Below are 24,365 nucleotides of genomic sequence, written 5' to 3'. Positions count from 1 at the left end.
AATAATTTCCGGATAGATCAGATACCTAATACAGGAAGCACGGAAGAGAGCCGTAATTAAATCTCGATGACATGTGTCAGCCGGATGATTTGGCACTCATGACTGTGTTCCTTGCAATTTCACCGTAGACCAGTCCACACTGAAGTGTGCGTGATCCTAACACTGATAAGACGAGATAATATCATTGTAAAATCTCAATTTTCGTCGGAGAAGCGTAGTTATTAACGTAACTTTAATGCCATTTTTTCCGCCTATTTCACACCTCACTAATGGGGGTTGCCGGGCTGAGGTCACCCAGTAAAGAAAAGCAGGGCCCGCCATTATAAAGCGATGAGCTTGAAACACCAAGAATAAAATTGGACTTATATTATACTATATTACACGATATAGGCATGAATTTCAGCCTAGGTCAACGACAATAATAAACGAGTGAATGTTGATAAAAGGGAGCCAGCCTGAACGTCCAATGTGCCTTTGGCTTTCTTCTATGAAACGTGCAGATGCATGTACTCGCAGACCAGTTGTTTTGAATCGTGTGAACTGTTTTCATGTTTATCAGAACAACAGGGTATTTTCTGATATTACTAACTTCTTAATATTACGTTGCATAACAAGGTTAAAATTAAATCAACAGCGCGGGATTTGGGGTTCATTCGAAACACAGACCTATGTCCATTTTCTAAATTAATCGTATCCTTTGCTAGCCGTATTTCGAATTAATTTTTATTCAATTTAAATTCAGAAGAGATTTTCCTTTTCGTGCTTGTTTGTTGCAAGCAGACAATTAGTTCAACGCACAACCATAAACATTTAACAACACCAGCTATATCATTTTACACATATTTTATTTCATATTAACATAAAATAACTTAATCAAAACGATCAGTATTATGAGAGGTAACTGACATGCTTAACATTTACTAGTTCTAAACATTTAGGAAGTTCTGCGTGGAATCGCAATGTCTCATCTGTTATTAACTACAATAGTAGAACCCTCCTAAGGATTATAGTAACGAGAGACGTATGAACTTTTTAAAAAAACTTTTCTAAACTTTCGTGTATCCTTTTAAGCAGAATGTTCCACTCTTAGCTTGCGTAATTCCATTAGCAAAATACTTTTGCTTTAAGATAAACATGTGTTGGTTTACACGTTAACAGTTCAATGGAGTTCGCTTTCGGTACTCTTCGTATCAGCGAGTTTCAGCTAAGTCCAGGGATTTCTAAGCATTCTGTGGTATTTTTTGATTATCTCATGGTCTACATCTTCTGGCTGTAAAGAGAAATGAAAAGAAAATTAAGTTACATGATTTGAAAGCATTTATATCAAAATTTTTACCAACATTTCTGGTTTCTCTTATACATTTGTAAGGGAAGATTAATTACAAAATTAACCAAAAGTACTTTAATGGTGAATTCATAAGATGTTTATGTTTAAATAGCAGTCAGACAGAAAAAGTACTTAAGGAAAGAAATATCAGTAGAATACACACCTTATTTGATATGGCACGATAAGGTACTGCGAAGGGAGACGACATCGCTACAAGTCCACATTGGCACCACATATTGGAAATTATCACAGTCAAGAAGTATGGAAAGTCAATGGTGTTTCCAAAAGCATATCTGCTTCAAGTTTATATGTTTAACTGTGATATTTAGTAAGCACTGCCGATGCTGCCGCAGTCACTTGCACTGTCATCATCTTCGGATTCGCAGCCAGATTCTTCACTGTGTAGGAGATCTAGCTGTCTCAGTCTCTGCTGTTGTTTCTCTAGGCTTTGCTTCCTCCATTTAATACGGCGGTTCTGGAACCACACCTTAACTTGGGCGTCAGAGAGGTTGAGCGTCGCGGCCAGGTAGGATCTTTCGGAGCCGACCATGTATTGCTGTTTTTCGAATTCTGCTTCCAGACGCTCTAGTTGCTCTGGGGTGAAGATGGTGCGGACGCGCTTGGATTTGTTCTGTTTCCATTCGGATACGGAAGACTTCATATCGGCTTTACCTGAAGTGAAAACGTGACATAAGTAATATGTTCGGCTAAAGTCAGTAATTGAAAATACTTTTTATTTCAAAAGGAATGCCCATGTAATACCTTTAATTCATACTAATCAATTACCTCTAGTAGCATTAGTAATGAAGCCAAGGTAGACTCAATTAGTGATGAAGTAAAATTGAGTAACCAATCAACAGACAAAATTGTGGTCAGGACTTTTCACGGATAATTTCGTTCTTTGTGATGTTGAAAGAGAAATATGATCGGAACTTCGATCTGTTCGCAGTGGGGGAGAACGAGTCATGTTATCGACCAAAACCACGCAGGGGAGTCAACCCTTTCCGGGACCATTGACTTATGATCGAACGCGCCGCAACACCTATCGGTTTATTAGGGCCTGACGGCATCATTAGACCAACTGATCTTCCTTGCAGGTGGTAGTAAATTCAATCGAATATATCGATTTTAACACCTGTGTCAAAAGCTGTATTTATTTTGTAAGTTTGTATTATTATTATTTTCTTTCTTTTTTTTTTGTGATAATATGTGAAATTAAAGTTTTTCCCTTTTTTACAGTAGGGGAATCAAATAATTCGCTTGCTTTATTTAAGCGTCTTTTTGACACGCTTAGTAATATCAATATCGTAATATTGAAAAAATTCTCATAGGTGAAATATTCGGTGTTGCTGAATTAGAAAAATTATAAAACATGGTGTATCTGTTTTTTTTTTTATTCAGACACAACACATTTTAACCCGGAATTTTTACCTCAACCCTAATAAAAATACATATTAAAAGATATATTTACCTTTTGGAAGATTAAGTGCACTGCGGAAACCATTGTGTGCTGAGGACAGGTAAGGGTGGACGCTGTCCACTCTCAGGTCACTTTCTGGTCTTGCGTTTTCTTTTTCCCCATCTCTTCCCAGGATGGCGTCAATCATGAAGGACTTGCTGGCCTTGCTGGGGCGGTAGCTGAGCTGGTTGGCCGCGTACGGTGAGTGCAGGAAAGCGGGGTGCAGTTGCGGCTGGCCTAGGACGTTGAAACCAGCGGGGAATGCATTGGCCAGGGCCATCTGGAACATTGGATTCTGCTGGAGAGCGCTGATCGGGAGATGAATCTGGTTCTGCATGTTTTCTTGTCGTAATGATCTTCTCAGTCAAAGTCACTTGGAAGTTGAAGTCACTGCTGACTGCTGATTGGGTTCAGGTACAGCGAGCTGTGCAAGTTGCGGAATGAATGTACACACTCCTTCAATGGCCCTCCTTTTATACAGGTTGGCGGAATGCGAGCAACAATGCTGGCACGACTTGACCAATCACAGGCCATCTAACAGTATTCCTTAAGAGCGAGGGGGGTCTCATTAAGGTGGATGTTCGATAAATATTGATAAAATTGGGTCAATGCCCATTTTACTACAAAGTGTTAAGTCACAATCCTTTTATTGTCCTAATTAGGAACTTACCTCCCCGGAGATCTCCCCAAGTCTGGACTGGTTTAGGACGAAGTTAGGGTCTTTTTGTGGGCTGAAATTGGTGTTAAGTGATCATTACTAGTAAGACTGATTCTGCAGTTTAAAGACTGACATAGGATGAATTAGTTAAAGTAATGTGAATGTGAAAATATTCGCTATACATTATCTTCAAACTTTGACGTTAATTTTAAACAGAATATAAAGATGTGTTAAAGTAAAGCAAAGTAGTTTTCAATATGAAAAACCTTTTCAGTGGTGCATTTTATTTGGAAAAATAATTTTAAGTGCACATGTTTTATCTCTTCCCACAAATGTGTGATTTTAGGAGGCATTTTGTTAGAGCTGCAAGCATATGTTATCCATGTAGTAGACGGCACGACGGAAATAAACCTGAAAAATAATAATGTCAAAGAGCCGTATTTTTTATTATAAGAAGCACATTGCATTAAAGATGTTGAAAAATAAATTATTAGTATGCACGTAAATTATTAAACATATTTTTCAGTGTGCAAAAATTTGATAGATGAAAAAGAGAATTTAGGAGAAATACAGATAAAACAGGATGCATTATTGTAAATAATAGGATGCTTACTTGCACGTAACAAAAAAAAAAAAAAAAAAAAAAAATCAAAAGTTAGTAAAGATTGCTTTTCTCACAATATGCGAAATTCAGACGAAAAGCAAATACTTCACCGGCGGCACTGATTGTAGTAAACAAAAAGTAGTAAACATTTGCCGGGTAATCGGTGTGTAATAACTCGCATAACAATAATATTTAAGAATTGCAATTTTACAGTCCTCTGGTCAAAAAGCACCGCACCTAAAGATGATGACTTTCGAGAAAACCGCAGCCATATTTTGGTAGCGATGATTGGGTTCCACAGTTTGTCTTTAAGTTGGAGAACCCCTTAATCCGTTTAACGGTGAAGTCAACGAGGTGTTGTGGTTATTACCTATTCAAGGTGAGTCAATGTACACAATAACAAGGCTAATCAAAGGAGGAGCCTACCATCTACTTAGAAGATTAGTTGTTTTAAACTGATTAAACATGTACAGCGTAATTTACACTGAAATACCTGATCAAAGAGATCATACCTACGTGCGGTGGAAGGTGAAAGGTTTGGCCCTGGTTCCAAAAACAGTAGTACTGTCTTTGTTGAATAAAAGGTCGTTCACCACAATAATTCCGTCAAATTAACTGAGTGTTCATTTTCGAAAAAAAGGGGATTTGAATGCCTCGATAAGTTTGAATAAAACGAAGTAGACTGAGGCAACTAAAGAGAAGAGCGACGGAAGTCAGGCACTACTGCTCTCGCCCGGGATCACGATTATAGCCGCATTTCGAACGAAAAAAATTCAAGCGATAGATTCAGACAATATCGCTATCTATTTCTGAGAAGGTTAACAAATGTTGTGTTCTTCCTTCAATGAATAATAGATAAATTCATCTTCTATTAATTCCGAGTAATTACGATTTCTTTGTGATTAATGGCCGTTTAATTATTGGAACCCGGCGTTCATCAGACGTATAATAACAGGCTCAGGCAGGATTGATGACCTTTAAAACGGGTAACTTTTCCTATTAATTGTTTCAGGAACCCGCTTAATTTTTCTCACTATTGTACAAATCGCCTTCATAGCCTTCTAATAGTTCTCAATAACAGTTGATGGGGTCCTTTATTTGGACATCATTACACAAAGAAGTTGACAGTTCAGATTTATAAGGCGCCGCGAAAACAAAGAAATAGCGTGGTCGCTAGCAAGCGCAAGTTGAAGAGAAAGAAATATGAAGTAAAAATCACTTACTGTCACGCACATGTTCGATTTTTTCCCGTTAATATAAAATATACAAGTACAAGTAAATTTGCCCTACTACCGTTTTATGAAAAATAGTGAATTTTAAATGAAAATAACAAAAACCTCTAGCGCTAGTGTGGTATTTTCCCCATTATACACTACCAGAAAAAATATAAAAATATATCAGCGTCGCAATACAATCAAATCAATTATTAGAATATATCTAAGGATAAGAAAAATATTAAAGTAAATGTATGCAATATCTATTCTATCTTGTCAACGCATTTTGACTTCCCAAAGTATAACTGCTTATACTTTGAATGACATTTAAAAGAAATTAACTCCGATCAAAATGAAATAATCTCAAGGCGTCCGGCGTCTAATGCTTACGCAGGCAATCAGTGTTGGTAGCAATGGGAGTAATTATGCTTTTTCAATCGAAATCTAATAAACTTTGGGGGTAGTTTAAACACTGTGAGGTACAGCACAGTGAACAGAAATGAATTGAAACGGCATTTAGGAATATAGATTGAATATTGATCTTACCACCACTGAGAGATTATAATAGCCAAACGCACGTGCGTTGCCCATCGGTTTGTTTTACCTCCCTCTTCCTTTTGTTTTAGTCGCTTTATCAACTAATCAGTCTATTATAATGTTCATAATGGGGTATTATAATAAAGCAATAACGCATCGGCACAATTACAACTGATGATTAGCCAAAAATAAGTGATTACATGAGTTCTGACGTCAAAGACTGACCATCGATATGAGCCAAACCAGCAAAACAGGAAGGTTGAATGCATTCATTTACAATAAAAATCTGTTTTTGATTGCGTGCACTTGTTTTATGTATGTAGCGACACAACACGGTGGTGACAGGAGTCACAACAACAATTAAATCACTTCCATGTAAATTTGCATACTGATAAAAAGAATGAAAGGGGGTACATTCAAGGATCAGAAAATAAATAAATAAATAAATAAATAAATAAATAAATAAATTGTTCCCAGTTTAGCCAAATGTATCTAAGTTAGTCCTCGAAGATGCCAAAGATTATGGTGTTGCCAAGCAGGAGTGTAGGGGTACGATATTTGTCACACTTTGCTAAGCAGATATAAAACAGAAGACGAGGACAATTTACATATGTAGGGCACAGAGATTGAAAAAATTGATTTTCTCTCGTTCTGAGGGAGAAGGGGGTATCTCAGACGGTTAGGGAAATAAGTGTCCAATGGATTATCTATTGCACCCACATACAAATAATAATAACTGATTTAATCGTAAATAATAATTCTAATCCTTTTTGTTAGAGCTTGTAATATTTATTTAATGGATCCCAGATGAAATCCTGATTGTGTTAGCTGTGCTTTAGTTTACACGGCACTGCACCAGCTTTTGACATATCGAAGAAATCAATTTCCTCTTCAGGAGTACAGTAAGATTCCTTTATAACGTGTTTTTTTTTCCAAATTAGGGTCAAACAGCACAAATATCTACATGTAAAATTTGGTTTTGCATCAAAGAGCTAAGTAGATTTATTTCAGTGTTTTACAATGTAGAAACAATAAGCATCATATAATCGTCCGATTCTTGAAATACATGAATTAATTCAACTCAATATAGGGTGTATTAAAATTATTATTTTTTCTTACTTTTACAATAAATAAACTTTTTCAAACACTGGTTATTATCACTATTTCAAAGGTTCAAGATCCTGCTATTTCAAAAAATGCCATGAAAATGCTAGATCACCTGAGAGAAAACTAGAACTATAGACAACACAAAATCTGCAGCATCACAATTTATTATTAAAAACAGTTCACTTTTTTTTAAGAAGCCTGCCGACTTCAAGACACTAATTTCACTCTGTCTTTAAGCATCTTCAGTCTTGGATTTTTTCGTACTTTCTTCTCAAACTTTGCCAGAATTCTGTCCTCTGGTTTATTATTGTCATATGAGGAATATTCTGCCAGCACCTAAAATAAGACATTTTAAAAAAGTGTCTAGAAAATTGCACACAAGTGTAAAAATATTACTTAAATAAAAACTGCTTTAAACTACCTATAAAAAGCAATTACAATTAACGTAAGACATAAAGCAGCTATACCTTTCTAATTTGACTAATAAAAGTTGTAAAAACATGTTTTAAGACTGAAACTGGAGAACAATTTCACCTTTTTCTTAAGTTTCTTTAAAGACAATTCTTGGTCAGTTGCTGCAGATAACACCTGGCAGATGACATCCTCCCATTTAAATTTCCCCTTCTTTGAAAGATCATCTGTCTCCAAAGTGTCATTCAGCTTTACTGTATTTTCTGTTTCTGAAGAAGCAACATTTCCAATCCAACAAAAGCCGTCAATAGAGATAAAATACAATTGTGCACTTTTTCAGGGTATTGAAAATATCAGCACGACTGATTATTTGCTACAAATACGACAATAAATACAAAATATGTGCATTATGCATGGTTATAATTTGGACTTAACTCGCAGGAATTTTTACCAATATCTATGCAAACCAAAAAGGACACTTATTAAATACCACTACTATACAGTTCAGCATAATTCACAATGCATCTTGCTAAGTATTACTTCTTATTTTACCTGTACATGACTTCATTCTTTTGGTTTTTCCATTTTCAGAGACCCCAATTTCATCATCCAGTTCTTCCTGTTTTCTTTTCTTCTTCTTCTTTTTATGCTTTTCGAGACTAGGCTCTCCATTTTGTGAACACTCAATATCATTTACACTGTCAGATGATCCAAAATTATTTGTTTCTGAGTCAGATATATCTCCCCTTTTCCTTTCCTTTTCTGCTGATTTTTTCTTCTTTTTTCCATTTTGCTCTTGTTCATGGTGTTGTGTGGTACCGTTTCCTGTTCCAACTACAATGGTACTGGGAGCCTCAGATGGCTTGGGTGTGCCATTTTCACCTTCTTTCTCATTCTACAAAATACATATAACACATAGAATCCACACTGATAGAACTATCCATTTAATGAATCAATTGTCCAATTCTTCTCTACAGCATAATATGAATTTGTGAATGACATCAAGTACATATAATCTGATACAGCATCTGGTGACAATAAAATTTCCCAACCACAAATCTGTTGATTATTTTGGTACATATTCAAACTTTTCTGTATAAAACAATGCATAATTACCTTATTTTTCTCTGATAGCAAAATGTCCCATACTTGTTTGATTAAAGTGTTATCTGACACTCGTAGACTGTTTCGCACAAAATTCTGCAAGGAAAAAAAAATACAATGCATCTTTCTATTTTCATAAAACAGTAAAAAAATGATACAAACATAAAAAAAGGGGCAGTAATTGAAGAAAAAATTGCAAGTAAAATAGGACTAATCTACCCACCTCAAACTTTGCTTGCTTTCTTGGAATGTTGGCATAATCTTTCATGCGAATCAACAGGTTTCGCAATTTTGGATTAGCAGATGCTTTGTCAATTGCTTCTTGAACTTGCTGTGGAATATGAAAAAAGATGTTACGTGTTTCTTTAAAAAAGATTGTAATAAAGAAAAAATGTGCATGCTGAGGTCTAAATATTTTGTTGATGACATTCTCAGTGACAATGAGCCACAGTCTAAGATCCTTTTTTTATCATCCTATGTTTATACATCATACTGAACAAAATCTTTTATATGACCAAGTTAGCCATTGTTTTGCTTACTAAAGAATTCAAAAATATCTTCCATGTAACGTCATGATAAATTTATGTTAGTTTTTCTTTACTAAAGAAGGACATGTTTGTTTTTAATATTATCTCTACCTGGGTCCATTGTTCTTGTTTAGCTTCTCCTTTGTTTGTGCCAGGTTTGGGTTTGTAGTTTTTTCCAGAGTATTTTTCCTCCTCAGAAATACATTTCACATGTTCCTGGTAGGCCTCACCCCTGAGCAATGAAGATACATAGAGCTACATATAATAATTCAGTACCAATGATGCATTTTTAAGTAAAAGCAACTTCACTTATCATGTATTTTTCAAAACATTATTTTCATACATTATTTACATTTTTTAAAAAATCTTTAAATAATCTATAATTAATGACTGCTTCATGATACAAACATAATGCAGGCAGAATTTAGCCAGAAAATAATGCCATCTCACCAGAAGTCTTTTCCACAATCCACACAAGACAGCACTTCACAGTTCCGGCATTTTGTCATGTAATGTTTCTCTACCTGATTCTTCTTCAGTGACTCTCCACAAGCATTACACGTGAAAAACACCATGATAAAGACAAGTGCAGAACCTGCAGTTAGGAGCCCTGAAAAATACCATACCTACTAGTAAATATTATGTACTCATATATTTACTAGTATAAGCATTATCTAAATTTTCAAAACCTGATACATGTAACTGTGCAGTGTCCCTAGTCTAAGGCTTCGTTCACATGCAATGTCTATTTTCTAAATTCTATTTTCTATTTGCGGTATGTCTTATGATCATGGTCTGTGCCCTGAATATCCCGCGGCGTAATTACTGGCAGCGCGAGCCAGTTACTATAAGTTGCTATAAGTAACTGGCTCGCGCTGCCAGTAATTACGCGGCGGGATATTCAGGGCACAGATCGTGATCATAAGATAGCGCGAATAGAAAATAGAATTTAGAAAATAGACATTGCATGTGAACGAAGCCTAATGCTGGCATGCTAGTGTTTAGACGAGTAGCAGATTAGCTATATAATTGCAATAAAGTTGATACCTGCATTAATCTTTCACGAGGCACACTAAAAATGATAAAATATTATAATCAAATGTAACTCAAGCAAAATGAACTAAAATAACTCTGTACCATGTACATGTAGGTAGATATACAGGGTACATACATACTGTGCAATCCGACAAATATGACATCTACACGTTTATAAGCTAAGATTTAATGGGCACATTATGCAATCTTACGTACTACTAGCTTTAGACTGTGGCTAATAGTGCTGATACTGTTACAGTGGTTAATTGAATTAGTGACTACCAATACCATATAATACATGTACACTACTGAGTACAAGAGTGTACTACTGGTAGCAACAGGCTCCTTGGTTTTTAAGTAATACGAATACTTGACGTTCATTTCGACTTTTCATCTAGTCTAAATTACATATTATAAGGGCATACATGTATTATAAGACATGTGCTTTAACTTACCAGGCTTTCAAAGAACAATTAAATTTTTTGAGTGTAGTCCACATACACATGTGTTAACAGCGACACAGAGTTGGCCTACTTTTTCACTTTAAGTTTCGGGCAAAATGGAGCTCTTTTTTTAATGGAGGCACATTAGGTGGGTTGTGTCTGTTATTTAATTTAATTATTTGCATCCCGCTTGTATAAATCAAACTTAAAATGTTTCATATCTATCAAAGAATGTATACCATCAAAAATAATGCAAATAAAAGAAATTGTTAATAAAAATGGGAAAATGACATGATTGTGACATTTTATCAATTTTTTTTTGCATATGAGGCTAAGAATTTTCTTGTACAGGAGGGAGGAGTGGTGGTATATCAAACGGCAACCGTCTGGTTTATGATTCATTATTTTTAAATACAATAGGAATTTGAGGAATTTCAAGTGAAAATCATATATAAGCTAGGGTTAAGCTGGGGGTTTCGGTTCTGGAGTAGTCTGCTCCTGTGCAGGTAGGTAAAATACAGTTAAAATTTGGTATCCAATCTAAAAAAGAGGAAAACTTAACTTAGGAATTTCTTGCAATGAATCTATGTCTTACTAATTCGATAAACATTCCCTGTCTGGGAAGGCCATGGATCATGTAAAATAAATCTGTTCTCCCAACCCATTTGAAATTGCTTTAACTGTGCAATTTCTTTGTAGTGAGTTTTTTAGATGTTCAAAAACAAAGTTCGTGTGGTAATTGATATATATACATGCATATTCTACTTAATACTGGTTCATATTTTGAACGAGTTCTTCAGTAAATTAATATGTTACAGCGTCAAACCTTATGATTAAAAGCGGGGCTTTCAATCATGTGTATTTTTTCATTTCTAGAGCATTATATCCGAGGGTATTTCATATTCTGATTTCATGAGTTTCTTGTTTTTCAGGACGCTAGCAAAATGACAACCCTGACAACTTCTCCAACAGGGTCCATCCAGATTAAGTGGGACCCAAAGAATCTGGAAATTCGTACAAAATCTGTGGAGAAAACATTAGAACCGTTAGTTACACAGGTAACTGGAAGTGTTAAACTTATTAAAAATTGAGTTGTTATAGTGTAGGCAAGAGTATGAAAAATGTTTCTTGTGAATTTTGATTGACTAGATTGGTTATACATTTGTATGATAACACACAGTATGTGAATTCACAAAACATCACAAGTATTGTTATTAAATTTGACTGAAAAACAGTAAAGATATACTGTTTCTGGTGTGCATTAGGTTACAACCCTGGTCAACCAGAAAGGCCCCTCAAAGAAGAAGAAAGGAAGGTCTAAGAAGGCCCATGTATTGAGTGCAGCAGTACAGAAAGCTACAGAAAACTTTATTGTCCGTGGAAGAGAAATAGCAGAAGAAAATCCAGAAGTCCGAAATGAAATGCTTGCAGCTGTGGATGAAGTCACAAAAACAGGTGAGTATGGAGTTGAGATCTGCATTAAGATTCCCAGTTTTATATTTAATAAATTTGACTGAGACTGCAAGAATTGCACAGGTATATAATTGCAAAATGTGACTATTTTCAATTTTATTATATATTTAAGAAAACATCATTTAAAATGAGTCAAACTTCCACAGTTTGGTATGAGTGTCTCAATTAAGATATAATTGAGAACCACTGTTGATTTTTAATGTGTATTTTATATATATATATATCTTTTTTTTTCAGGTGATCAGATGCGCACTTCCTCACAAGAGTTTGCTGATGATCCTTGTTCCTCCATGAAGCGTGGTGCCATGGTGCGTGCAGCCAGGGCGTTATTATCTGCTGTCACACGTCTACTCATCCTTGCAGACATGGTGGATGTTCATCTGCTGTTGAAATCTCTGAGAATTGTAAGCAACATTGATCATTAATTGTTTTGCTGATTAATAATGAAGTAAGGTACAAATTAATTTACATTTCCAGTCCTGCACATGGTTTTTCCTTTAGGTCAGTTTGGGAACAAGAGAAGTTTAAATTGTCAAAAGGGAATAATTTGGGAATACATTTATATAGAGATGTTTTGCTTTTATAGGTTGAGGATGATCTGGAACGTATCCGCAATGCTACAAGTCAGCAAGAACTGATGAAGGAATTCAAAGAATTTGGAAAGAATGTGGTGGATTTGGTAGAACAAGCAGGCAGAAGGCAAGCTGTAAGTACTTACAACATGAAGTAGGCCAGAATGAAAAAGGATATAAACTAGGGTAATTGCATGATTCTGTATCTCATGAATCTAATGGAATTATGTGTGAATAAGAGTTGTTAATTGACATTGAGCAATATTTCATTGATATGAATGTTAATAAATGACAGTTGCAAATTTTGTTTTTCCATAATAAAATTTTTGAAGTTTATGTTCAGATGTGATCGTTATTCCAGGATCTGAAAGACCCTCGTCTTAGAGATGACTTGGCAGCAGCCAGGGCTACACTGAAGAAGAACAGCATGATGCTGCTGACCACTTCCAAGGTATGTCACTGTCATAAGTAAATGATGCAGTGGGTTGGTATCACGGATAGACAAGAGAATTTTTATTATTGTTTACTTGTGAATAATCAATTTATCAGTATCTACATGGAGCATTATTATGTTAAAATACATAAAAAAGATGCTCTTTTTTGGTATTTAGAATAACATTAAAGTTTTGTTGATTAACATTGCACTTCAAACATGAAGTCAGGTACATGCCAAAATATGCTTTTTAAGCTTACCACTGATTTGTTTGGCCATGTTAAAACTTCTTAACAGAACCTAAATTCAGTTATTTTATTCCCCCTTTTTGCCAAAATCAATGTATGTTTTGTATGATTTTTTTATTATTTTCCCAGGCCTATGTGCGCCATCCAGAGTTGGCAGCAGCGAAGGCTAACCGTGACTTTGTCCTGAAACAGGTGTGTGATGCTGTGAACACAATCAGTGGGGTGGCCCAGGCTACAGGACAATCTGATGCACATCCATTTGAGGGCCCTGGAGAACTGGCTGCAGCCCTGGATGAATTTGACGTATGTTTCTCATGTTTTTATCTAAATATGTGTGTATTAGTTTTATGTTGGCTTGATTTCACACAATTAACAATTTTCAGGTATATATTCAAAACTGAAAAAAGAAAAATGATATTTGATGCAAAACATGATATTTGTCAGGAAGGAGCAATATTTTGTTTAGTTCAGTTTTCTTTCTTGTACAAAATGTGAACGTCAGTAACTGAAGTGGTGTTTTGATAACCCATATTAAATTCCTCATTATAGCAAAAGATAATCATGGATCCACTGAATTACAATGAAGTGCGCACAAGACCTTCTTTGGAGGAACGCCTTGAGAGCATTATCAGTGGTGCAGCTCTGATGGCTGACTCTTCTTGCACACGTGATGAAAGACGAGAGAGGATTGTTCAGGAATGTAATGCAGTCAGACAAGCCTTGCAAGATCTGTTGTCAGAGTACATGAACAATGTAAGTAAAATGAAAATGTTAAGACATATTGAATTGCCTTTTTAGTGAAACAAATTTAGACCTGGAGCAAATTTACCATTATTTGATTATTTTTAGAAAGAAAGCAATAATTATTAAGTTTTCATAGTCTTGTTTGATCTTAAAATATTAGCATGATACACAAAGGAATTATTCTCTGTCTAGTGTAACCAACTTGTATCAGTCATTTGATAAATTGCTGATGTTTGATCCTGTCTCTGTAACTATTTGATTCTGCAGTGTGGTAAACGTAGCAAACCAAGCTACTTTCGTGAGCAGGTAAAAGTTGCATGGGATGCAGCAAATACACCCTGCCTGCTATTGGTCATATGTATAACCATACACACAGTTTTATACAGTTACATGTATATATATATATATGTATATAATCTCCTGCCACCACTACCAACCTCACCAGAGCCACATCTGCATGGCTACTGCCATATCACTCACTTAGAGCATTGCAAAATCCATGTTTTTGGCCTTGTTGAAATCCCTTATGCCATAGAGCATGGTTCTGCAAGGTTACTTATTGCATCATCCATGTTTCCAGCATGGAAAAAGCATTCATTTATAGGCAAGAGCATGGACTTGCATATAGAAAAGCACTTTAGAGTTTAGAGTGGATGGATATTAAAAGTGTCATGAGGAGAGATATTGAATCTAGTTAATTTAATAGTTATTTATTTATTTATTTATTTATTTATTTATTTATTAATGTTTGTTTAATTTTTTTTGCACACGGGAAAGTTTAAATATGGAATTTTGTACTTTGAAAATAACAAGCACTTCCACAATAACTATTCACAAGAACAAATTGTTTTTCAGTTTTTGGTCTTTTCACTTGAAGTCATATTAAATACATTTTGTCTAGTTATTTATTATGTATTTGGGGAATCTGTGAATACATCACAAGCATCAGGTACAAAGCCATGTTGTTTTTATTATGTTTTAAATAGTGTCCTTAATGACATATAGATCAGTTGAGGTAATTTATATGTATTATTCTAAGATATTATTCTAAGTTAGTCATCCTTCACCCGCTTCATGAATAACAAAACAATTGTGGACACTAACCTATTGCTTTTAGTTGAGTTTAAAATGTTGCTATACAAACACAGCAGGCATTACTGCAAATAAATAGTGCATCACAAAAAACATTTCATTTTCTCAGAGTGTGACATTCCCATGGCTTCCAAGGGCTTTGCATATATAAAGCACTTTGTGAGGGTCATGCACCTTGAATAACACTGTGCCTTTAGAGATTCCAGTTTATGCTGGGACACATTTTCCCCTTTTTCTTACCGTAGCAGGAATTTGAGACGTTGCAAATGTATTGTGAAAAAAGGCATTCTCATTAGATCAATAATATATGTCTTGTTATAGAATGCTTTACTGTGTAGACACTTTAGGGTGGTGTCACCTTTCACGTCTCTTACGACAAGGTAATGGTTACACAGCAGGGTATTTTAGATGCACCATGCTGATAATGACATGTGGTTTTCTTACAGGTTTTAAAAAATATAATTGCCATGTATAGATGGTTTCCCTACTTGTGAGGACTTCTAGTTTTGCTCTCTCCTTTACTGTGGGGTTTATTTTTTTTGTCATTGAAATGGTGTTTCGCAGAAGGAGGCAGTTAAGCATGCATATGAAATAAATGTGTAATGAAAGGCATGATATGGGAGGATGTTCTTGCATCAAGAACAGATGATTAGACGGGGGCTCTTCAGTATATTTAAACCTCTGAGTTCACCCAACAAGGCTAAGAATACTAACAAGATCAAGATTGATTTTAGTTGCAGCTGTTGAAAAGGCTGAGTTAGATACTAAGGATATGAAATTGCAATAGAAAACTGCATGATATTGGTAAAGTCATTCAGCATGTCATATGTCATATGTCATATACAGAAGAATAACTTCTTGGTTTGTTTTGATAAAACTTATTATTTATTAGAAAAAGTCTTGGTGGAAAATATACATTGTTAGTTGATGTTACGGGAACAATAGCAATGATTTGTTTATAATTATGTTAGTGTTTTAAAATTTTGAAACTATATAAATTTTTGAAGAAAAATTTAGAGAAATGCTTGAATCTTATTTCTTAATTTTCAGGTTGGTCGCAATGAACCAAGTGAATCTCTGGACAGAGCCATTGAACATATGTGCAAGAAGACCAGAGACCTCAGAAGACAGGTCAGTAGAATAGTGACTGAATCTTCCCAGGGCATTGGCCACCTGTAGTATGAGGACAGTACCCTTAGAATAGAGCATTACCCTCTACTCGGGGTGTATAACCTATACTGAATCAGCAATATAGTATACAAAGTAACATGTTCAAATGGCAAGATTCATGTTGTATATATGATATAAATAAGCTGTTATTTTTTTTCAAATTTTTTATGTTCTCAGTTAAAATAAATAAACTGCAACTTCATGATTATCCAGTTATTAATGATCTGCTTTGTAAAATGAGTTTATTTTGCAAAATATATGAATTTGTGATTTATTAGTAGAAATCTTGTTTAAAAGTCCTTACGTTTATTTATTACTAGAAAGATTTGTAAGTAGAATATTCCTTTACTTTTGCAGCTGCGTAAGGCTGTTGTGGATCATGTGTCCGACTCCTTCTTAGAAACCAATGTACCACTGTTGGTGTTGATTGAGGCTGCAAAGGCTGGCAATGAGGCGGAGGTTGAGGAATATGCTCAGGTGTTCACAGAGCATGCTAACAAGCTGGTTGAGGTGGCCAACTTGGCCTGCTCCATGTCCAACAATGAGGAAGGGGTGAAACTGGTGCGCCTGGCTGCCAGCCAGATAGAGAATCTGTGCCCACAGGTATGGTTCCTGTATATGTTATTGCTGTATATGCTATGTAATGTTAAGGTCTCTATATGTGGAGATGAAAAAAATTTCGTGATGTTGATCATGCATGAAAAGCATTATAGTATTAAGTTTGTTCGATGTTAAACATTCTAAATACAACATCCAATTTGGAGATTTGAGAAGTAGTTTGGAAGTAAGAAAATATGTTTGAAACAAAGTTTGAATCATTGTGACCTTGTGTATGATAATTTTATGAAGTATCAATATTGTTGCATCATTATTGGCATATTCGCAGGTTATCAATGCTGCCCGCATTCTGGCAGCTAGACCACGCTCCAAGGTTGCCATGGAGAACATGGATGTGTTCAAGGATGCCTGGGAGAAACAGGTCCGTGTATTGACAGAAGCTGTGGATGATATCACAACCATTGATGACTTCTTGGCTGTCTCAGGTAAATTTAAGGCTGGACTGATGTCTTCTTTTTGTTGTTTAAGTGAAAAAAGATGTGAGTAATGGGTATTGAAAAGAAGAAGAAAAACCCTTTTAATTTTATTTCATTTGTTTCAATTTATTATGCAATTTAAAAAACCTGAAGTATTTTGAAAGAAAATTAATGTCTTACTTTAGACTAATGTATGATTACTCTCCTATGGTCAATATGGTTCTCAGGTTCAGACCATTACAAGGGGAAACATGACTCCCTCCTAGTGCAATGTTGACATAATCTTTCATTTGTCATCCAGAGAGCCACATACTGGAAGATGTGAACAAGTGTGTCTTGGCACTACAAGAGAGTGATGCTGATACACTGGATCGCACAGCTGGTGCCATCAGAGGGCGCTCTGCTCGTGTCTGCAATGTGGTCACTGCAGAGATGGATAACTATGAACCTGGCATTTACACTGAGAGAGTGATGGAGGCTGTGGTGATGCTCAGAGATCAAGGTACAAAACTAATGCCACGTTGTTCAAATGTTATACCAAAAGCCTGAATCTGCAATTATAAAACTTGAATTTCAGATGTATTTAGGTGTTCTTTCAGTTCTGAGTCAGTATACTGTTTATAAGTGAATTTAATGTTATATATAGATTTAAACTATTTCACAACCAGCATATTATTTTTGAGGAATTTCAAGATGAGCAAGTATTAAATCCTCTCCCACACATTTGCCCAAAACCTTTAAATTTGAATTCCCAAAATTTGATTATTCCCGTCTGTTTCAGTGATGCCAAACTTTGCTGCCAGAGTAGAAGATGCAGTGGATGCTCTCTCCTCCAATCCACCACGGGAAATTGATGAGAATGAGTTCATTGAAGCTGCACGTCTTGTATATGATGGTGTCCGTGACATACGCAGAGCTGTGCTGATGAATAGGGTTAGTGCTTCTGAGGCAACCTGAGAAATGTGCTTATATAAATTTTGTAACAGGAAACAGATCCACTTGAAGATTTTTTTCAAAAATAAATTATTTTGGCATCATTAAATTCTGATAAGTAATATATTACAAACAAGTATTGACCACTGAAAGGTTTTTTGACAAATTTGTCTTTGTGACAAAATGTTTTCTGTTAAAGAGTTAAACATGTGCAACATTTTGTATGTAGGGACCAGATGAAATCGAGGAATCTGATGTTGAGGAAGATCAGTATGATGATACAGAGACAGAGACCCGTAGTAAGGGTAAGTGATGTTTCTTACAGAGGCAGGTTGCATGGGGTCAAATAGTTGGTGGATTGCCTTAAACAAAAATAGTAGAAATAGCATGACTTTGGCAAAGAAAGTTTTGATAGGTAATTGAGAAAGGGCTTAATTCCTAAATCAGTGCCAATTAATGAAAAATTGATAACAACAGTACTTTATCTCCTTTAATAGCAAGCTACAGCAACTACACAGACCAGGAGTATGATAGAATTGACAGCATTATGGGAGAACCTTCAGACCGTGCTCTTATGAGACAACTGCCTCCTGAGGAACAGCTGAAAATCCAGCAACATGTGGAAGACTTCCGCCTGGAGAAGGCAAAGCTGGATAGAGAAATTGCCAAGTGGGATGATAGTGGAAATGATATCATCATATTGGCTAAACAGATGTGCATGATCATGATGGAGATGACTGATTTCACTCGGTAAGAACATAATATATAGGAAAAATTTTCATCATTATGATTTATGTTTCAGTCACAAAAAGTTTTTATAAGCTTACTCATACTGTTCTATTTCAGTGCAGCTTAAAGTTGTTTTTGCAGCATAGATATTTATCAAAATAAAGCAGCAGGAATGATTATGATATAATTTTTTACATTTTATTGTATTTAATAATAAAATATATTTTCAGTGGTCGTGGTCCACTGAAGTCCACTATGGATGTCATCAATGCTGCCAAGAAGATCTCAGAAGCTGGAACTAATCTGGACAAACTGGCCAGAACAATTGCTGACCAGGTATTATACTTGCTGATTCTGGCATGTGTTGTCATGATATGATTTCGAATCAGCATTTTGGTTATGATATAGATGTAGTATATGTGAACAGAAACTTGTTTATTCATCAATAATAAGTAATTCACATTTTATTCAGAAAAGACTTAAACAAACAGAATAAGAATTACATATTGACTTAATTGTTTGTTTTTGTATAAATATTTATCATGCTCTGGTCTCTTGCAGTATTTTGCCCAAAAAAGAAGCACCAAGATGAATCTGGCACCTTTTCCATATGAACTTTTGCTTTGCATAAGATATTTTCTTTGTCGGTGACAAATATTGTACTCTGTTTCTAATTAATATTTGTTTTTTCAGATAGTAAACTTATGATGTATTTTCAATGAGACACTCCCAATGTATATTAACATTATTCATTATTGTTGTATCCCAATCATCCCTTGGTAATCACCTTTTTAGTCTAGAGTCATACAGGACTAGTGTGCATATTTTCCACTTACAGTGTCCAGATTCCAGGTCCAAGGAAGATTTAAAAGCTTATTTGAAGAGCATAGCTCTTTTTACACATCAGTTGAACATCACTGGCAAAGTGAAGTCTGATGTGATCACTTTGGACAGTGGGGAAGTACTGTTATCAGGGGTAGGTAACGACTGGGAGCCGTCGTGGTTGCTGGGTTGTCTGTCTGGTGGTCAGACAGCTGTGTAGCATGGAGGAGACAGTACATGAATACAAGAACTAACCTGTCCCTGGCTGGTGCCACTGCATGGATATGGAGGTGCCAGCACTAATCAACCACTATAGTATCCATAGCCTGGTTTTAACCTTTGCATCCCCAGGTTATTAAGAGAGCTACAGGTGCATGGTGGTTGACAATGATCTGGTAGGGTCATGGTATTTGACCTTTAGCTCCTCCCACACACTCCAGTCCCAACAGTAGACAGTCATTATAGAGTGGTGGCTGTGCCTTGTCCCCTGCCCCCCATATATATCACTAACATGCTAGTTCCTCATCCACTTTTCAGTGCCCAGATTCAATCTCCAAGCGTGATTTGCTGTCATATCTGAAGCAGATCACGCTGTTCACGCATCAATTGAACATCACAAGCAAAGTGAAAGCTGATGTCACCACCCAGGGTGGCGAGATGTTATTGACGGGGGTATGTAATAAACAACACCCACCCATCTGTGCAATGCAGTGGCCATTGATGTTGCTGTTGTGGTTGGTTGCGTTGCTGGTTTTCCTGTAACAATCCATAGTTGTTGTTGTGGCTTGTGTTGCATGCTTCATGAGGTGTGTGTATCTTGCATTTTAGTGCCCTGTTTCTGATTCCAAGAAAGACTTAATAGCATATCTCCAACGTATTGCCTTGTACTGTCATCAGTTGAACATCACCAGCAAGGTCAAGGCTGATGTCACTAACATCAGTGGAGAGCTCATAGTGTCCGGGGTATGTAGTATTAATAAAGATTGCTTTCTAGGGACTTGGGCATACGTACTGCAGGTATAAAAGCCCCACCTTCCTCTTCCTCTTCCTCCAACCAGCTCCCTGCTATCCCACCCCATCCCATCTTATTTACCATGTACATCTGCTGATAGTAAGTCAGGATACATGGGCATGAATACTTCATGGTAAAGAATCAAAAATATCAATAAGCAGTCTTTTTGCTTTCATTTATTTGGTTGACAGTTTTGATTGATAAAATAATAGTGCTGAATTAATAGTGCTAAAAATACATTCTTATTGTTGTTTTCATGCCACTGTATCATTGACATATTAATTTGTAGAAATGTAGAAACATATTCTGTAGAGTGCACCACAATATTCTTATGTGCATTTGAGTTTAAGCACCTCCCACTATAGTATGTCCAAGTCCCAGTGTTATAACTGGGGTTATTGCTCAACTAGACACATGATGTTGTTTGCCTAGTTGTTGTTATACACAGAATATGCTAAGGTGGATTTTTAACCTTGTAATACAAACACTAATAAGGGGAGTGGATTTATGGGTATAACAGAATTTTTGATTACTGACCAAATCGTGATTTTGTTATAACTTCCCGATATTTGGTGCTGTAAAGTAAAAGAAATGTTTACAGGTTAGATGGCCACCAACACAGATGAATGGTTAAGCACACTGTCCTTGTAGTATTTTAATTTTGATTATAGGAACTTGTTTTTTTTTCAAAAGTGTTGTAGTATTTAGTTTATATATATATAGTTTAGGCAAATATGTATCTTTATTGGTAGATGATATCTTAAGTCTGCATAGATGTATCTCTTTTTGTCATTAGATGCCTTTTTTTGCAAGCTTTGCCATCATTTGTTTTCAACATCTATGAATTTCATTATAATTTTTTTGTTGTTTCAGTAAAGTTACATTGATTTGTATTGACGGGAATTTTGGCACTTTATATAAAATTGAAGTTGTACATAGTTGTACATTTTTATTTAACACTCAGTGTTTTTCTTGCTGTTGTGTACAATATTGATAAAATCTATCAATGCGTGCACTAAATTTTGCAACTGAAAAAAAAAATGCTTGCAGTGGTCAACATGTGCAGTGTATTGTCAACAGGAAAAATGAAATGACTAGGAAAATAAGAATTATTTAGATGCATTAGATATGTGCCCATATAAAATTTGAATGAAGAAACATTCTCTAGCAAGTACCCCCTTACTGTCAAAAGGCAATCAACCCTCCCCCCCCCCCCCCCAAAAAAAAAAAAATGATGAAATTAAAAAATAATAGAAATGCCCTTTTCACAAGGAAGGCAATGATTGGAAAATGTCCACTGTCAATATCTTGGGTCTATTAAAGTTAAGTCCCACTGACTGTATTTGTACAAATAATTTATTTGCTAAAATTACCAGCAATTAGTGGGATTAGAAATTACTTTTTTATGTCTCATCTACTTGTAATTTATGAAGTCCGCCACAAAATGTGTACAATATTTTTACCTTTTACCTGTTTCTCTAGCTTGACAGTGCCACCTCTCTGATCCAAGCAGCCAAGAATCTTATGAATGCTGTGGTCTTGACTGTCAAAGCATCTTATGTGGCTTCCACCAAGGTAATTGAGTAACTGTACATGTAGTGCATAGTTATGCCTGATATATATTCTTTTACAGCAACATCATGAAAAAACATTTTAATTAGTTACGAGCGTAAACCAAAAGCACTGGTACATTTCCCAAGTTTTGAATGCATTTTGAATGATTTTCAAAGTATTTCATATTTATATTTACTTCTGTCTTTGATTGATTTCAGTATCAACGATCTCAGAAGGGTGTCAATGTAAGTATATCAGTTGTATATAATAAAAGGAACTGCTTAATTTAATCACTATTAAAAAAATTTGTAAGAAAATCACTTGTGACGGGCAAGTAACTGCAATAGGTATGTCGAACCTTACAAAAAAGTTCCAAGGCAGTTTTGATAATAAGTATCACAAAGAAAAATGAAACGCCTCCAATGTTAGTCTGATGTCAGTGGGCATTGTTACACATAATATGCTTGTTGAAGTTCATTATTTTTCTGGCATTTTGATTTCAGTCCCCTGTTGTCTTATGGAAGATGAAGCCTCCAGAGAAGAAAGCACTTGTCCGTCGAGAGGATCCTGAGGAAATTACATCCAAGATCAGAAAGAGTGCTAAACTGAAGACTATCCATGTTGTGAAGGAATTGAGCGAATTTACAGAAATAGACAGTTTTTAAAGATCAGCTTTTAAAGACAATAAAGACATTATTTTCAATTTCTAACATTTCACACACATAATATTGAAATGTCCTCTTCAAAGTAATATTGCTTTAAATAAGTATAAAGAAGTAGACATTATATATAATGAGTAGATATTGAATGAGTTTTAGGGGAAACGGACATATTGTTCATGAAGTAAACTTGGCATTTATCATCAGTCTCGGGAAGACATTAAAAAATTGAATCATTTAATTAAATGTATATATCATTAAAAGATTGCTGCTCTTAATGATTTAATAGTAAGGCAGTTGAGAACAGTCATGTTACAATCTACCCAAGATGAGAGCTTGAATTCTATTTAATATGTAGTATCATAGCTTCATTCTATAATTGAATCTCAGCACATTTACCCCTCTTGTACATATGAATAGCCTGCTTGTTCAAGCATATTGTTTATCTTGGGGGTAATAACTGAATTTGGAAAGATTTTTTGTATGAAATGAATTTTACTGGGTTATGTATCACACATATACACAGAGAGAGAAAATTGTTCTTTAACATCTGTGGATTTTTTTGGTACTATTGAAGAGGGTAATCAGTGTCATTGCATCTTATCTTTAGAAATGTGTGGCTTATGATGAATATTTTCTAGAATGAAAAATAAGTAGTTTGACAATATTGAGGAGAGACATGGAAAGGACTGGAAACAAAAGAAATTATCACATATACAATCTTGATTTGCATTACATATTGATATGCCAACATTCCATAAATTAGCATTATCCACACCTTTTAAGTTTTGTAGAATCTTACAGTAGAGCAAGTGAAGTCAATAAAGCTGTCTGCTTATGACAAATTGCACCATCTTTGACTTTTACTGAGGGTCTAAACAGTTCAAAACATAACTACATGGGGTACTGTATCTAAAAGTGCTTGACATAATTGCACTAACATCAACATGATCGTTTATGCAGGCCAATTACCCATACAATTTCCATTATTGAAGGATTGCAGGTTCAAGAGAGGTTCTTATAATTCCTACCCTGAGTGTCAGGGCCACTGTGAAGCTAGCTTGTTAACTATTCAAACCTTTTCATGGAATAACTTTACTGTTTTGCTGATATGGTTATATATGAAATCAAGATCGAGCTGGCAAAACTGAAATCTAGAACCTAGGGTAATAATTCATATAGTTTCATTTTTTGGGGGGAGACCAAGGTCCAAGATAATTGAAATCATTCTATTTTCGACCTTTTCTGAGGGATTGTTGAATTTACAGGCCTACTGGTAACATATAAATTGGTCCTTTAGCAACAATGCAGTAAGATTGAGAAACTGTTAAAGAAAGCATCACAGGCTGGTATCTTTTCAACATGATGTTAGGAATTTTGTCAGAAAATGATTTTTAATGACATCTTAGTGGAATGGTTGTTCATGGGTTATATATAGTATGGAATCAAAGATATGTCCAATTC

At 35.3% G+C, this 24,365-nt stretch overlaps 3 protein-coding genes across 9 annotated transcripts; 1 reads left to right on the top strand and 2 right to left on the bottom strand.

Annotated features, from left to right (window-relative positions):
- Positions 1 to 828: 828 nt before the first annotated feature.
- Positions 829 to 3,243, bottom strand: LOC106170567 (homeobox protein not2). Its single transcript, XM_013550462.2, has 3 exons — positions 2,799 to 3,243; positions 1,491 to 1,999; positions 829 to 1,270 (listed from the first exon to the last, which is right to left on the bottom strand). The coding sequence occupies exons 1-2, from the start codon at positions 3,121 to 3,123 to the stop codon at positions 1,653 to 1,655; spliced, it is 672 nt and encodes a 223-aa protein (XP_013405916.2). The 5' UTR covers positions 3,124 to 3,243; the 3' UTR covers positions 829 to 1,270; positions 1,491 to 1,652.
- Positions 3,244 to 6,886: 3,643 nt separating this feature from the next.
- LOC106170563 (cell growth-regulating nucleolar protein) lies at positions 6,887 to 10,578 on the bottom strand. Of its 2 annotated transcripts, XM_013550455.2 has the most exons (8): positions 10,439 to 10,578; positions 9,399 to 9,558; positions 9,060 to 9,180; positions 8,645 to 8,752; positions 8,434 to 8,517; positions 7,870 to 8,212; positions 7,441 to 7,586; positions 6,887 to 7,242 (listed from the first exon to the last, which is right to left on the bottom strand). In XM_013550455.2, exons 2-8 carry the CDS (start codon positions 9,521 to 9,523, stop codon positions 7,114 to 7,116), a joined length of 1,056 nt encoding a protein of 351 aa, XP_013405909.2. In that variant the 5' UTR covers positions 9,524 to 9,558; positions 10,439 to 10,578; the 3' UTR covers positions 6,887 to 7,113. The 2 variants fall into 2 exon arrangements, with proteins under 2 accessions (XP_013405909.2, XP_086858066.1); XM_087001940.1 differs by lacking the exon at positions 8,434 to 8,517.
- Positions 10,579 to 10,745: 167 nt separating this feature from the next.
- LOC106170597 (catenin alpha-2) lies at positions 10,746 to 23,749 on the top strand. 6 transcript variants are annotated; one of them, XM_087001938.1, is made up of 21 exons: positions 10,746 to 10,932; positions 11,359 to 11,484; positions 11,692 to 11,881; positions 12,137 to 12,303; positions 12,486 to 12,605; positions 12,833 to 12,922; positions 13,282 to 13,455; positions 13,702 to 13,905; positions 16,039 to 16,119; positions 16,516 to 16,761; positions 17,045 to 17,201; positions 17,494 to 17,694; positions 17,974 to 18,125; positions 18,355 to 18,430; positions 18,623 to 18,875; positions 19,085 to 19,190; positions 20,214 to 20,348; positions 20,505 to 20,639; positions 22,171 to 22,263; positions 22,461 to 22,487; positions 22,746 to 23,749. In XM_087001938.1, the coding sequence occupies exons 2-21, from the start codon at positions 11,371 to 11,373 to the stop codon at positions 22,905 to 22,907; spliced, it is 2,883 nt and encodes a 960-aa protein (XP_086858064.1). In that variant the 5' UTR covers positions 10,746 to 10,932; positions 11,359 to 11,370; the 3' UTR covers positions 22,908 to 23,749. The 6 variants fall into 6 exon arrangements, with proteins under 6 accessions (XP_086858064.1, XP_086858059.1, XP_086858060.1 ...); XM_087001933.1 differs by lacking the exon at positions 20,214 to 20,348 and adding an exon at positions 14,164 to 14,202; XM_087001934.1 differs by lacking the exon at positions 20,505 to 20,639 and adding an exon at positions 14,164 to 14,202.
- Positions 23,750 to 24,365: the final 616 nt, after the last annotated feature.

The sequence above is a fragment of the Lingula anatina genome, chromosome 1 (assembly GCF_051362555.1).
Source record: "Lingula anatina isolate TDL-2025a chromosome 1, LinAna3.0, whole genome shotgun sequence".
Taxonomy (NCBI): domain Eukaryota; kingdom Metazoa; phylum Brachiopoda; class Lingulata; order Lingulida; family Lingulidae; genus Lingula; species Lingula anatina.
This window is presented reverse-complemented; position numbering and strand designations above follow the sequence as displayed.

Coding starts and splice junctions, on each gene's coding strand:
- LOC106170567 (XM_013550462.2), bottom strand. CDS start 3,123: ATGCAGAACCAGATTCATCTCCCGATCAGCGCTCTCCAGCAGAATCCA. Junction 2,000..2,798: donor TGCACTTAATCTTCCAAAAG/GTAAATATATCT, acceptor TTTTCACTTCAG/GTAAAGCCGATATGAAGTCT.
- LOC106170563 (XM_013550455.2), bottom strand. CDS start 9,523: ATGGTGTTTTTCACGTGTAATGCTTGTGGAGAGTCACTGAAGAAGAAT. Junction 8,518..8,644: donor GAAAGCAAGCAAAGTTTGAG/GTGGGTAGATTA, acceptor TTTTCCTTGCAG/AATTTTGTGCGAAACAGTCT. Junction 8,213..8,433: donor TGCTATCAGAGAAAAATAAG/GTAATTATGCAT, acceptor TGTATTTTGTAG/AATGAGAAAGAAGGTGAAAA.
- LOC106170597 (XM_087001938.1), top strand. CDS start 11,371: ATGACAACCCTGACAACTTCTCCAACAGGGTCCATCCAGATTAAGTGG. Junction 20,349..20,504: donor GCGAGATGTTATTGACGGGG/GTATGTAATAAA, acceptor CTTGCATTTTAG/TGCCCTGTTTCTGATTCCAA. Junction 22,488..22,745: donor GATCTCAGAAGGGTGTCAAT/GTAAGTATATCA, acceptor TTTTGATTTCAG/TCCCCTGTTGTCTTATGGAA.